Source organism: Amphiprion ocellaris, chromosome 22 (assembly GCF_022539595.1).
Source record: "Amphiprion ocellaris isolate individual 3 ecotype Okinawa chromosome 22, ASM2253959v1, whole genome shotgun sequence".
In the NCBI taxonomy this organism is placed as follows: Eukaryota; Metazoa; Chordata; class Actinopteri; family Pomacentridae; genus Amphiprion; species Amphiprion ocellaris.
In genome coordinates this window covers 27,029,398-27,044,708 of record NC_072787.1, presented here as the reverse complement: position 1 = coordinate 27,044,708, position 15,311 = coordinate 27,029,398, and the positions used below count along the sequence as shown (strand labels likewise).

At 36.0% G+C, this 15,311-nt stretch overlaps 1 protein-coding gene across 1 annotated transcript; it reads left to right on the top strand.

Moving 5' to 3' along the window:
• Positions 1-4: 4 nt before the first annotated feature.
• Positions 5-9,964, top strand: LOC129348039 (LYR motif-containing protein 4). The gene is made up of 2 exons (XM_055007295.1): positions 5-160; positions 9,658-9,964. Exons 1-2 carry the CDS (start codon positions 75-77, stop codon positions 9,947-9,949), a joined length of 378 nt encoding a protein of 125 aa, XP_054863270.1. The 5' UTR covers positions 5-74; the 3' UTR covers positions 9,950-9,964.
• The last annotated feature ends 5,347 nt before the right edge of the window (positions 9,965-15,311 follow it).

The following is a 15,311-nucleotide window of genomic DNA, read 5'->3' as shown; positions in this document are numbered from 1 at the left end:
CCGCTCAGGCGCTACTCGGTCAGGCTTGATAGAGGGTCCTGAGGCTCAAACGGTCGCGGAGGGAGTATAGCGTCATGGCTTCGTCCTCTCGAGCCCAGGTGATTTCTCTTTACCGGACGATGCTGAAGGAGAGCCAAAAGTTCTCCTCCTACAACTACAGGTAGGAGGACGTGTCCGGCGGTTGTCTGTGCTCCTACCGGCCGGGTTTAGGGCGCTGTCGGCGGCGGTAGACGTGCTAGCGGCTCGGCTAGCGGCTGTGTTTACGTCAGATTGACTGTGACGTAACTGTTACTGAAAGGAGCTAAAAGAGGATTTTACTGAGTGTCATGTTGTGCTGTTGGTGTAGTTTGGTAGAAAATGAAAAAAAAATGTCTTGAGATTCAAGTTTGAGGTTGTTTTGTGTCTCTTTGCGGTCGTTTTGTGTCACTTTATGGTGTCTTCGCATCTCTGTCATCGGCTTTGGTACATTTGAGGTCATTTTTGTTGTCTTTGGCATCTTTGTGATTGTTTGTTGCCTCTTTTAGGTTGTTTTTGGTGTCTTTGTGACCATTTTTGTTTCTTGGGGTTGTTTTTAATCTATTTGGGGTTGGTTTTGTGTCTCTTTATGGTCATTTTGCATCTTTTTGGTTCATTTGAGATCATTTTGGTCTCTTTGGCATCTCTGAGGTTGTTTTTCCCTCTTTGAAGTTGTTTTTTGTCTCATTGTGATATTTGTGGTTTCTTGGAGTTGTTTTGAATCTATTTGTAGTTGTTTTGTGTCTGTTTTTGGTGTCTTTGCATCTATTTGTCATCAGCTTTGGTTTCTTTAAGGTCATTTTTGGTCTCTTTGGCATCATTGAGGCAGTGTGTTGCATCTTTAGGGTTGTCTTTTGTCATTTTGTGGTTGTTTTGCATCTCTTTGTGGTCATTTTTGGTCTCTTAGGGTTGTGTTTCTCTTCTTTAGGGTTTTTTACTTGATCTATTTGGGGTTGGTTTTGTGCCTCTTTGTGGTGGATTTGATTTGTTTAAGGTCATTTTTGGTGTGTTTGGCATCAATGAGGTTGTTTGTATCTTCTCCAGGGTTGTTTTTATTGTTTTGTGGTTGTTTTGCATCCCTTCGTGATCATTGTTCGTCTCTTGGGGTTGTGTTTCTCCTCTTTAGGTTTTTTTTTTATCTATTTGGGGTTGGTTTTGCATCTCTCTGTTTTCACCTTTGGTTCGTTTGGGGTCAGTTTTGATGTCTTTGGCCTCTCTGAGGTTGTTTCTTGCCTTTTTGGAGTTGTTTTTGATCCCTTTGTGATCATCTTTGGTCTCTTGTGGTTCTGTTTCTCGACTTTGTGTTTGTTTTTAATGTGTTTGTGGTCGTTTTGTGTCTCTCTTTGGAAGTTTTGCATCTCGTTGTTGTTGGCTTTACTTCCTCTGAGGTCGTTTTTGTTTGCTGAGGTTGTTTTTTGCCACTTTTGGAGCATCGGTTTGTGCTGTTGCTGAGAAGTGTTTCTAATATTTTGTCCCCGGCAGCCCGACTATGACCAGTTAGCTGCTTCCTGGGTCACTGAGGCGTCTGGCGCTGTAACCCTCAGCAGATATGGGTGTTCAGCAGAGTGTTGGACGTGGAGGTCAGAGGGTTTGTCGGTGCGTCTGGCCCAGTTTGTACCTGACCACTGACCTGATTAGTCTGCAGACCTCCTGCTGCTCACATCCCATCAGGACTCAGTGTTCTGCCTAACTGACTGTGACACACTTTGCATTTATTTATGCTGGAAATCAATCCGGAATGCTGCTGCTGGAGCCGACATCAGATTAATATCGAGCTGAAGCTGCAACTGTCTCATTTCTTCTCATCACGTCTCAGAATTAGTGCCTTTTCACTCATCTAACTGCATTTATTATCGCTGCAGTGGAGCTGTTTCAGCGCTACGTCGCTGCATCGATTTTTAATCTTGTTAAATCGATGAATTTACATTCAGTTTTCAGTTGGGCTGACAAGTGATGGATGGATTAATCCTCTCAGCTGAAACCTGCTCTCCAATGAACGTCTATGTTCACAAAGACAGGAGTGGAGAGTATGAGTCGTAGAAGTTTGAGTCATTTTGGGCAAATTTGAGTCGTTTGGCCAATTTTGTGTAGTTTGCACAGATTTTGTGTTGCTCTTCACTAAGTGGAAATTGCCAGCCTCCTGCTACTTTTATCTTCCGGGAAGAAGCCTTTAAAGAGCCTGTTGTTCTTTCTGAGAAAGCTTCGACTGGTTGCTGCATACCTGACGCCGGCTGGTTGTTGTGGAATGACCTGAATATGCCAGACGTAGCTGCAGGCGGTGTTTTGTTGTTTCCCTCTCCGACTACAATAACAGCTGACGCTCGCAGCGCTTCCTGGGAGGAGGAGGAGGAGGAGAAGTTCCAGTCTTTGGCTGGATTCAGAGAGTTTCCGTCGGTGAGAAAATAAACGGATGAAACATTCAAGATTGTCTCTGCAGCAGCTGATGGTAACCACAAGTTTAGTTCACAACACTAATCCCACGAGTGTGGAGTTTTGGGAACATGCAGAGGTTATTATGATGAATGAAAAACGCTGTAGAGCCGTGGAATAAAAACGAAGGAAAATCAGCATAAACGTATAAAACAAGACGAGCTGCAGGGAGGATTTACTGGAGAACAGAAACATAGACAAATAAAATGAGACGAGATGAGGTCCTGGAGGGGAAAATAAACATTACAGAAATGTAAAAATCTGTTAAAGACAAAAAACTGCGGTTCAGCTTCACACCACCAGGAGGCACACTTCAGCGTGTGATTAAATTATGAGCTAATGTTACTTCCTGCATATTTTTATTTATTTTAAGGTATGTAGAGGTAAAGTTGGCAGCTATTAAAGTTCACAGTTAGCAATAAGTAATCAGTGAAACGCTGCACATTTTGCTCATTTTACTAATAAAACTGTTTAAATGTTCACAATATTTAAAAAAAAAGATAGAAAAATCCAGAAAACGGCATATAAAGAGGCTGAAATACTGACATTCAAAAAATAACAGTAAATGTCTGTTAAAGAATATATTTTACCTGATTTAAAACGGAAATTTTGAGTCATTTTGGTGAAAATTTGAATTGTTTTAGTGAAATTTTGAGTCGTTTTGGGCAGATTTTGAGTTATTTTGGGCAAAGTTTAAGTTGTTTTGGACAAAATTTGAGTTGTTTTGGACATGTTTTAGTCCTTTTTAATCAGTTTCACTGAATATTTTTAACTGGACAGTTTCTGGATCAAATTTTGAGTTATTTTGGTGAAATTTTTAGTCATATTGGATGAAGCTTGATTCATTTTGGGCAAAGTTTGAGTCGTTTTGGGCAAATTTTGAGTTGTTTTGGTGAAATTTTGAATCGATTTTGGCAACATTTGAGTCATTTTGGACAAAGTGTGTCGTTTTGGACAAAATCCCAGTGGTTTTGGTAATGTTTTGAGTCATTTTAGTGAAATTTTTAGTCATTTTACACAAGCTTTAAGTCGTTTCAGAAAAAGTTTGAGTTATTTTAAGCAGATTTTGAGTCATTTGGGGCAAAGATTGAGTCGTCTTGGGCAAAGTTCAAGTCGTTTTGAACAAAATTTAAGTCATTTAGGGCAAATTTTGAATTGTTTTAGTCCTTTTTAATCATCTTGAGTCAACATATTTCCCTGCACACTTTCAAGATCATTTTAAATGAGCCTATAGTTTTTCTGGACAAACGGTGAGTCACGTTGGACGTGTTTTAGTAATTTTTATTTTCCAGTCTGTGGCAGAAAGCCCAGTTTTAGTGTTTGCTGAATGAGGAGGATCCCTGCAGGGTTTGAAGCCTCAGGTGTGAGGAACAGAAAGAGGAAGGAGGCTGTCAGAAGTAGGTCATCTCTCTGCACAGCAACAACAACCAAACAACAACAGATAACCTCCTGATTCGGTGGTTTCTGTCTGCTCTACGTCCTCCTTCTGTCTTTTCATTTCTCTCCATTAAAAATAACTTTTCCCCACAGATTCGGTCAAATGCAGCGTCATCACGAAACGCTGTCAGCCAGTCACCAGATCACACCGGCTTCAGATGAATAGGTGATGCTGGAAACCTCCTGGTTTCCTTTCCTTCTGCCCTGGTTTCCTTTCCTTCTGCCCTCGTCTCCTGGTTTCCTTTTCTTCTGCCCTCGTCTCCTGGTTTCCTTTCCTTCTGCCCTCGTCTCCTGGTTTCCTTTTCTTCTGCCCTTGTCTCCTGGTTTCCTTTCCTTCTTCCCTGGTATCGTTTACTTCTCCCCTTGTCTCCTGGTTTCCTTTACTTCTCCCCTTGTCTCCTGGTTTCCTTTCCTTCTGCCCTCGTCTCCTGGTTTCCTTTCCTTCTGCCCTCGTCTCCTGGTTTCCTTTCCTTCTGCCCTCGTCTCCTGGTTTCCTTTCCTTCTGCCCTCGTCTCCTGGTTTCCTTTCCTTCTGCCCTCGTCTCCTGGTTTCCTTTCCTTCTGCCCTCGTCTCCTGGTTTCCTTTCTTTCTGCCCTCGTCTCCTGGTTTCCTTTCCTTCTGCCCTCGTCTCCTGGTTTCCTTTTCTTCTGCCCTTGTCTCCTGGTTTCCTTTCCTTCTTCCCTGGTATCGTTTACTTCTCCCCTTGTCTCCTGGTTTCCTTTACTTCTCCCCTTGTCTCCTGGTTTCCTTTCCTTCTGCCCTCGTCTCCTGGTTTCCTTTCCTTCTGCCCTCGTCTCCTGGTTTCCTTTCCTTCTGCCCTCGTCTCCTGGTTTCCTTTCCTTCTGCCCTCGTCTCCTGGTTTCCTTTCCTTCTGCCCTCGTCTCCTGGTTTCCTTTCCTTCTGCCCTCGTCTCCTGGTTTCCTTTCTTTCTGCCCTCGTCTCCTGGTTTCCTTTCCTTCTGCCCTCGTCTCCTGGTTTCCTTTCCTTCTGCCCTCGTCTCCTCGTTTCCTTTCCATCTCCCCTCATCTCCTAATTTCCTTTCTCTGAAGTCTGGTAATGACTGAAAATCATGAATGTTTTAGAGATGAAGGAGCTTCCTGGGTAAAAAATATCAAAGAGTTTGTTGCAGACAAACACAAAAACTGATCAAATCAAACTTTATTTATAGAGCACTTTTCATAGAGATAAAAATGCAACACAAAATGCTTTACAACATTAAAAACATTAAAAACAAGAAAAAACATAAGAAATGATAAAACTGTTTTTCAGTTCAATTTTGAGTTGTTTTGGATGAAGGTTGAGTCATTTCTGACAAAATTTGAGTCGTTTTGGGCAGGTTTCAGTTCTTTTGGACACAATTCCAATTGTTTTGGTGATATTTTTAATCATTTTTGACAAAGTTTGAGTAATTTTTGTGAAATATATAGTTGTTTTGGGCCAAGTTGGAGTTGTTTTGGACGACGTTTCAGTCTTTTTGCACAAAGTTTGAGTTGTTTTGGGCAGATTTTGAGTCGTTTTGGACGAAGGTTGAGTCATTTCTGGCAAAGTTTGAGTCGTTTTGGTGAAATTTTGAGTCATAAGATCTTGTAAAATAAAATTGAAAAAAATAATTAATTCTTTTCAAGTGTGTGACCATAAAATTTCAAATCCACAATTAGCAGATACTTGCTTTAAGTTTTACAGTTTTTTAGTTAGTTTTTTTTTTTTTTTTTTTTTTTAAACAGTTGTTGAACATTTTTTTTTGTTGTTGTTGTTTGTTTGCTTTCTGGTGCTCCTAATGCCAAAATTTCTGTTTTATTCCAGATTAGTTTTTTTACAGCGTACATTTCTCCTCTCCTTCCCTTCGTCTCACTTTTAAGCTGATTTTCTGTAGATGTAAATGTGAGCCGATGGTTTTTATTGGTTCCATCTTTAATCGTAAATGAACTCAGAGGATGAATCGTTTCGTGGCTTTAACTTCAAGGTCGCTGCTGTTGTTTCCATCATCAGAGGAAATTAAACCATAATCACTACAGCCGCTGCCAACAAATCCTCTGTAATTTACCTGTTTTGATTCATTTCCTCATCTGTAGTTTGTTTTTCTGGTCAAACTAATCTGTAAAATAACCGCTAGAGTTGAAAATGGTGCATTTTCTGGTATTTAATGCTGCACTTGTTCAATTAAAAATGCTAAAAATGTTTAAAAAACAGACAGCAAATGATAATCAACAACTTTATCTAGTACATGGTGCTTTAAATAAACATTAAAATGCACAAAACACTGAATAAAATAGTAAAAGAAATAAGATGAACAATATTTTCTGCTTTTTAATGTTGAACCAGCAGTTTAAAAACCCGACTTTTTCTGTTATTTAATGTTAATTGAACAGAATAAATGTTCAATAAATCCATAAATTCCATTTTATGTGCCTGCAGCTAATTGCCTGGACTTTGTTCTGTAATTAAAAAACATGAATTCTCATTAATTGATAGTTTTATAGTTTAAAGTTTCATATAATTTTTCTGTGATTAAAAACAGTTTAATTTATGAAAATGCATTATTAATGGTGTTCCAACAGTGCAAAAAAAATAATTTTTGACATTTTTATCCTCATTAAATGGTCTTTTGTTAACTTAAATGTTGTTTTTTTCATTAAAATTTAATGGTAAACAGTAAATTTACTGGCAGCTAATTAATTAATTATTTAACAATGAATAAATTTAAATAATTTTATTTAACAGTATGTTAAAGACAGATTGGGAAATTTTCATATTAATTAGTTTTTTATACTTTATTTAATTAAATAATAATTATAATTATTGTTATTTATTCTGCTTCTTTAATATTTCAAATAAATCTTCTGTTATAAAAACGGTTTTATTAACTTAAATTAATGAATTAAATTCATTATTAATGGTGTTTCAACAGGGCAAAACAAAAAACAAGCCATAATTATAATTTACATTTTCTCTTATTTAACTGTGAGTATTTTAAAAATATAGATTTAAATGGTCAAAATTAAATTTACTGACAAGTAATTACACACATTAAATTTTCAGTTAAAAAAAAATGACATTTTCAGTTTTTTTTTAAAATGCTAAAAGTGCTACTATTTTGTTCTAAATTTTTTTTATTAGTTATTTTAAATAAAGACAGACTGGAAAATGTTCTATTGATTAATTAAATAAAATAAAACAAAGCAAAAATGTAAAAATGGAAGTTTACTGTAAATTTTTTTTTATACTGTATATAATTAAGTAATATGTATTTTTTATGTTAGTTTTAGTTCTTTAGTTTAAATTGATAGAAACTGTTTTATTAATTTATTAGAATTTGTTATTAATGATGTTCCAACAGTGCAAAACAAACAAAATTAAAATACATTTTCTCTTATTTAATTGTGTGTTTTTAAAAAATATATTTTAATGGTAAACATTAAATTTACTCTGCTAATTACACAGATCAAATTTTTCAGTTGAAAAAAATGGACATTTTCTGTTTTGCTTTTTAAATGGTGAGCCTGCAATTATAACAAAATACAAACTGTGCAACTATTTAATTATAAATATTTATTTATTATGCCTTTTTAGTTGTATTAACAGGATTATAACTAAAGACAGATTGGGAATTTTCTATTAATTAAATACAATTTTTAAAAAGCATAAAACAAAATAAAAATGGATGACACAAAAATGGAAGAAATTTATTCTAATTGTTTTTTATTATATTTCAGTGGTAAGCATTACATTCACTGACAGCTAATTACACAGATTAAAATTTTCAATTGGAAAAAAAATAGCATTCTTTTTCATGGTAAATATAATTTTAAAAATTTTAAAATGTATTTAATTATTTAATTATAAATAAAATTAATTGCATTAAGAGGATTTTCAATAAAGAGAGATTGGATTTTTTTTTATTGAATAATTAAATAAAAAATTTAAAAATAGCAAAAAATGGAAATTTACTGTTAATCTGTATTATGCTGAGAACAATAAAATTCAATTCAATTTTATTTATATTGTCTCAAGACGCTTTACAGAACCCATAAATGAATGAAGCCGCACCTTCATTCATTACCTTTTGTATGATTTTTATCTGTTTTGTTGTGTTTGTTTTTCCTGTATAGCGACCTTGGGTGTAAACAACAGCGGTTACAAATAAAATGTATTGTTGTTATTATTATTACAGTTAAATAATAGTAATTCTTGTTAATAAATCAGATTTTATCTTTGATTTCTTCATATTTCTGTAAAACCACTTAATGAAATAAAGAGAAATGTTTTTTTTAAATGATTAACAGCATTAATTACATAAAAATGTAAATAAATGTGCGTTCCTGTGCTCTTTCTGTTGTATTCAGTATTTATTCATGCAGAGTTTTTTGCCTGCAGCTGAAAGTAACTGAAATCTGGAAGGTTTGGGGTCGCTGAGGTCGAGTCTGGCAGATTTCTGATGCCTACGTTCAAATTTTACTGTAGAGAAAAAAAATCAGACTGTGAAGGAATATTCCAGCCTGACAATAAAAAATATACTGAAATAAAACCGTTTACCAGAGACAGGAGCTGTAAAAAACACAAAGAATCCTCACATTTCAACTTTCCCACTGTCCTTGAACGCCTCATCAATCGCATTAAAATCTCTTTTTCATCAAATTATGGGTTAAAAATATGTGGTTCTGTCGAAGAAAACTAAAAATTCTCGATTTTTTTTTGTTCAGTTCTCGGTTGATTTGTGTCTTTGTTTTATTGTTTTTCAATTATTAGTGTTCACAAAAATGACTCTAAAAGAGGCTACACCAAAAAAGACACAAAAATGGCACAAAGATGCTGAAATTTCAGGAAAAAAATGACACAAAAAGATGCTAAAGTGACACAAAAATGACACAAAAAGAGGCTAAAATGACACAAATTATGCTAAAATAAGAGAACAGACAAATGACGAGATGTTCAAAATATTTTCTTTTATGTTTTTCTTGTCATTTTTGTGTCATTTTGTGTCATTTTGTGTAATTTTTTTAGTCATTTTAGCATCGTTTTGGGTCATTTAAGCCTCTTTTCTTGTTATTTCATAATGAAATGTCGTGATTTTAAGCTCAGATTTGTTTAATTTTACGGATAGAAAGCATCACAGATGAGTAGTTCAAGGACCGTCAGAAAGTTGAGGATCCTGGTAATTCTTTTTGTTTTTACGCTTCCTGGCTGTGATGAATGCTGTCTGCTGGACATTTTTTACTTCATCATGTCCTGATGTAGCTACAGTAGAAAAGATGGAGAAAAAATAAACACAATCTTTATTTTGTGTTTTCTAAAGGTTACCTTCTGCAAAATGTTTACTGGCTTTATTGACCTCAGACCAGCTTCAGATAAACTGTGAAATGTGTTAAACGTCAGAGTTCCTGCAATGATTTTATTTCCCTGGTTAGAATAAATAAATAACTGAATAAATAAAATGGTGCGTTCAGGGTCGGCTGCGGAGCTTCAGCTTTTGTTTAGCAGCTCGTTGCCTTCAGCTTTGTTTGATCTCATTTGTTAATTTGTTTGTTTTCGCTCTGATTAGCCGCCTGTTTGTGTAGCTGTTGTGTTGTCGGTTTGTGTCTCACTTGTGTCTAAACTTCTGAGTCTCCAGACGTTTGTTGTTTTTATTCACTTCTGATTGTTCTTTGATGCTTTCTGTAATTGTAGACAAAGATAAAGTGTGTGTGTGTGTGTGTGTGTGTGTGTGTGTGTGTGTGTGTGTGTGTGTGTGTGTGTGTGTGTGTGTGTGTGTGTGTGTGTGCGCGCGCGCGCGCGCAGGACTTACGCACTGCGGCGTGTGCGCGATGCATTCAGGGCCAACGGGAAAGTGGAGGATCCAGTAACTGTGGAGAGACTGATGGAGGAAGGAAGACGAACGCTGGGAGTGATTCAGAGACAGGTCAGACACACAACAGACACACAACACACAGAGACACGACAAAGACAGACACACACACTGTCTTTTTGTGTCGTTTTAGGTTTCTGTTTCTGTCAAACCAACAAAAACGTGTTAAAATCATTGTCTTTTTGTAACTTTAGTGGTTTTTGTGTAATTTTTGTTTCATTTTAGCAAGTTTTTGTGTCATTTTTGTGATTTTATGTGTTATTTTGTGTCTTTTTAACATCTTTTGTGTAGGTTTTGGTTTTTGTGTCACTTTTAACATCTTATTGTGTCATTTATGTGACTTTTTGTGTATTTTTTGTCATTGTGTCATTTTCAACATCTTTTTTGCCATTTTTATATTATTTTAGCATCTTTTTGTAAGTTTTGTGTTATTTTTATGCGATTTTAGCAACTTTTTGTCTCATCTTTGTTTTCATTTTTTGCACATTTTTGTGCAATTTCAGCATCTTTTTGCATCATTTATGTGGCTTTTTGTGTTATTTTTACATCTTTTGGTGTAATTTTTGCATTTTTGTGTCTTTTTAGCATATTTTTGTTTTCATATTTGCTCATTTATGAGGCTTTTTGTGTATTTTTTGTCTTTGTCATTTCAGCATTTTTTCATGTCATTTTTGTTTCATTTTAGCATCTTTTGGTTCCATTTTAGCATCTTTTCGTGTCTTTTTGTTTCATTTTAGAATCTCTTTGTGTTATTTTAGCATCTTTTTCTTCCATTTTAGCATCTCTGCATCATTCTAACTGCGTCCTACCAACAGAACACATTCCTCTGTCCTCCTGTTTCCAGATCAGTTGAGTTTCTGTATTTGTCTTCAGCAGCAGATATTTGTTGTTTTCAGTCACACGATGTTCAGTGTGGAGGTTTTTGTTTCTGTCAGACCAACAGAAACCTTTTTTCTAGATCCGCTGCATGTTTCATCGTGTTTGTGGGCGTCCAGGATGAGTTTATCTGCAGCGAGTGGGCGTCGTTGTGTCTCTGCATCGCTTTAAGGAAACAACAGAAGCTGGAGTTAGTGGTTAATTGTGTTCAGTGAACGTCTGAGAGCCGCTTAGAGAGTAAAGATGATGGATGGCAGCTGCAGAGAGTAAAGCTTTAATGAGAGCCCGATAAAATCTGAATGGAGGAGATGGAGATATCAGTCCAGACAGCAGAGGGAGCTCTGAAACTAGCCTCAAATACAGCTTTAAACCTCACTAAAACACTCATTTTTACCTTTTCTAATGTCATTTTTACATCTTTTTAGGTCTTTTTGTTTCATTTTAGCACATTTTTGTGTAATTTTTGCATATTTTTGTGTAATTTTTGTGTCTTTTTCTGTCATTTTTGCATATTTTTGTCTTTCTGTCATTTTTGCATATTTTTGTGTCTTTTTCTGTCATTTTTGCATATTTTTGTCTTTTTCTGTCATTTTTGTGTATTTTTGTGTCTTTCTGTCATTTTTGCATATTTTTGTGTCTTTTTCTGTCATTTTTGCATCTTTTTCTGTCACTTTTGTGTATTTTTCTGTAATTTTTGTCAGAAAACGATGATGATGATTATTATTATTATTGTTATTGTTATTGCTATTATTCTGGAGGTACTTCCTCCTCTGGTTGCCGTCTCTCTGGATGGATTTCATCAGGCAGCGGCTGTGAGGAGGATGGAGCTCTGATGGTTGCATCAGCCTCAGATTTCCAAGAATAGAAGAAAACAAACAAACAAAGAGAAAGTTGCAGAAAAACAAGCCCAGAGGAAGAAACGCTGCTGAGAACCTCCAGTAACCTGAAATACATCACATTAATCTGCTAATTACCAACAGGATATAATAATTATTATTGCCACGTTCAACAAGTGGAGCCCCAGGAGGAAGTGAAGCTCCGCCAACCGCTGAGGCTCATGGGAAACGTTGTTCAGAGCCAGTAAATGAGCTGCTTTTCATTTCCAGAAACCATTTATCAGCCGCTGATTAGAGGCCACGGCTGGTTTAGTAAAGCCTGAAACCCCAGAGTTTGACTCAGAGAGCTTCTATCTGCTGCGTTGAGCTTTCAGAAGCGTGGTTTGGTCGTGTCCTGGAGTTGGAGCTCTTCTGTACTCGTCAATCAATAGTCTTGGGGGTTTTTTTTGGACTTTGTGATAGTGGGAAGCACTGAAAGGCACCAGAGAGGAAAAGATCTGACGCTGTCCGACTCCTCCCTGCTGGTAGGAATATATTCCACCTTTAGCTTTCATGTTTCCGTCGTTGCTGGTCGAAGAACTGAGCCGAGGGCAAAAAGGACGAAATGCCAGAATGTTGTTGGACTCTTTGGATGAACCTTCAGAGGTTTGGACTTCTGAACTAAATGGTCCAAACACGTCCACAAACCTGGTCCTGAGTTGAAGTAAACAGAAGTGAGTCCACGTCTGCAAAATCACTGGAATCTGAAATGATTCTAAACTTATTTATACGTTGAACAATCGATTCGAAAGAATTAGCATCTTTTTGTGTCATTTTCGTAATTTTTTGTCATTTTAGCACCTTTTTGTGTCATTTTAGCATCTTTTGTGACATTTTTGCATCTTTTTGTGTCCTTTTAGCATCTTTTTGTGTCATTTTAACATCTATTTGTGTCCTTTTTAGGTTTTTTTGGTCATTTTAGCATCTCTTTTTGTCGTTTTAGCATCTTTTTGTGTCCTTTTTGTTGTTTTTTTTGTCATTTTAGCATCTTTGGGCCCTTTTAGCATCTTTTTGTTCCATTTTAGCATCTTTATGTGGCATTTTTGTGCAATTTTAGCATCGTTTGTGTGAGTTTTGTGTCATTTGTGTATAATTTTAACACCTTTCCAACACATTTCTGAATTTTCTCTCTGAACGTGATTTCTGATGATCAAAATGAAATGAATATCTAGTTTACCTGTGACGACGCGGCAGCAGAGCTCTGTGAACTCTGAAGGGTTTGGATTCGTCGAGTTTAAAGATGTTAAACCGTAAAGCGGCTCGATTCTCCGACCGGCAAATTAAAACAAAGAAATAAATCCTCGGGTTCAGCGGAGACACTTGAGATGGATAAATAGTGACACTGAGCTGATTTAAAGAAGGCACTGGTGTAATATAGGAAAAGCAGAATGCTTAATGAAGGGAAAATTAAATCCGAGCGAAGCGCCGCGGCGTCTTTGCAGGAATTCAAATGAGAACCTAGAAGCTGATTAAAGCATCAGGGACGTTCTGACGGATAAATAAAGCTGGAATCAGGTTTTTTTGTGGTATTTGCTAAACTGCTCGTCTCCTGTAAAGGTTATTCTTATTACCTACATCACCTGTTAGCTTCAGAAAGACATGCTATTCGCTGTACAGGTTTGTTTCTGCAGTGATTTGATCTCAAAGACTCACTTTCACTGAATCTGGATTGTTTTCTCGTTCACCTTTTAAAGCGCTGAGCAGTTTTCTCACTGTGTTTTTCCACTGCAATCTAAGCTCCTGCAGCCCAATGGAAAAATAACAACCAGGAAGAAGGAGAGAGAACTCAGAAATGTCTCGGAAAAGTGCTAAAATTATTCAAAAATGACACAAAAAGACACAAAACACACAAAAGATGTTGACATGGAACAAAAAGACACAATAATGACACAAAAAAGACACAAAAGATGCTAAATGACACAAGACATAAAACTGACACAAAAGGACACAAAAAGATGCTAAAATGACACAAAAATTACACAAGAAGATGCTAAAAAGGTGCTAAAATGACACAAAGGTGCTAAAATGACACAAAAAGATGATAAAATGACACAAAAAGATGCTAAAATGGCACAAAAAACAACAAAAAGATGCTAAAATAGAACGAAACCGACACAAAATGACACAAAAAGATGCTAAAAGGGCACTAAAAGATGCTACAAATGACACAAAAAGATGCAAAAATGACATAAAAGATGCTAAAATGACAAAAATGTGTTAAAATGACAAAAAGAAGCTAAAATGACACAAAAAGACGCTAAAAAGACAATAAAAGGATGCTGAAAAAGACACTTACGAATACTAAAAATGACACAATAAGATGCTAAAAAGACAATAAAAGATACAAAAAAAGATGCAGAAAGATGCTAAAATGACACAAATGACCAGAAAATATGCTAAAATGACAAAAAGATGCTAAAATGACACTAAAAGCTGACCAACATGACATAAAAAGATGCTAAAAGGGAACAAAACTGAGACAAAAAGGACACAAAAAGGTGCTAAAAGATGCTGAAATTACCAAAAAATTACGCAAAAACGTCGATTTCTGTTAATTTTCTTCGTCATTTCTTATAATTCCAGTATGTTAGGACGCGTTTTTCCTATAATTCCAGTATGTTAGGACGCGTTTTTCCTATAATTCCAGTATGTTAGGACGCGTTTTTCCTATAATTCCAGTATGTTAGGACGCGTTTTTCCTATAATTCCAGTATGTTAGAACACGTTTTTCCTATAATTCCAGTATGTTAGGACGCGTTTTTCCTATAATTCCAGTATGTTAGGACGCGTTTTTCCTATAATTCCAGTATGTTAGGACGCGTTTTTCCTATAATTCCAGTATGTTAGGACGCGTTTTTCCTATAATTCCAGTATGTTAGAACACGTTTTTCCTATAATTCCAGTATGTTAGAACACGTTTTTCCTATAATTCCAGTATGTTAGAACACGTTTTTCCTATAATTCCAGTATGTTAGAACACGTTTTTCCTATAATTCCAGTATGTTAGAACACGTTTTTCCTATAATTCCAGTATGTTAGAACACGTTTTTCCTATAATTCCAGTATGTTAGGACGCGTTTTCACAGTCGGAGGCTGAAATCCCTCCAGTTCTCTGTCCTGATGCAGTTTGTGGAAACGAGAGGTTTTTGGGGAAGCAGACGGGACTGGAAAGTAGGACAACTCCCTCCTCTGTACTCTGCTCCGATGGGTGGAAATCCCTCCTCAGGAATCCTCCTTTATTCGCTGCTTTCACACCTGACTGGCCGCCGGCTTCAGCAGCTTTAGGCTGCAGAACAAACCGTTGTTATGAGGAGGAGCTGCTGGTGGATAAAAACAGAGTCTGAGGATAAAACATGATGAAGAAGACGTCTACATCACACCTGATGTTTAAGTATCGCCATGAAACCAACAATGTTCACGTTAAAAACATGGAATCTGACTCTACATTACGCTGTTATCATTAGTACTGGAAATCTGATAAAAACTGAATTATTTTGCAGATATTTGCTGCTATTTGAAAGAAAAAATCTGTTTATTAATAATTTAAAAATCTTAAATTTTTCTTCAATTATTTTGTAAATTGTTTCAGAAAGATCATATCTTTTGTGTCATTTTAGCATCTTTTTGTGTAATTTTTGTTTTTGTGTCATTTTTAGCTTCTTTTTGTCATTTTTAGCATCTTTTTGACTCATTTTAGCTTCTTTTTGTCTCATTTTAGCATCTTTTTGACTCATTTTAGCTTCTTTTTGTCTCATTTTAGCATCTTTTTGACTCATTTTAGCTTCTTTTTGTCTCATTTTAGCATCTTTTTGTGTCATTTTTGTATCTGTTTGTGC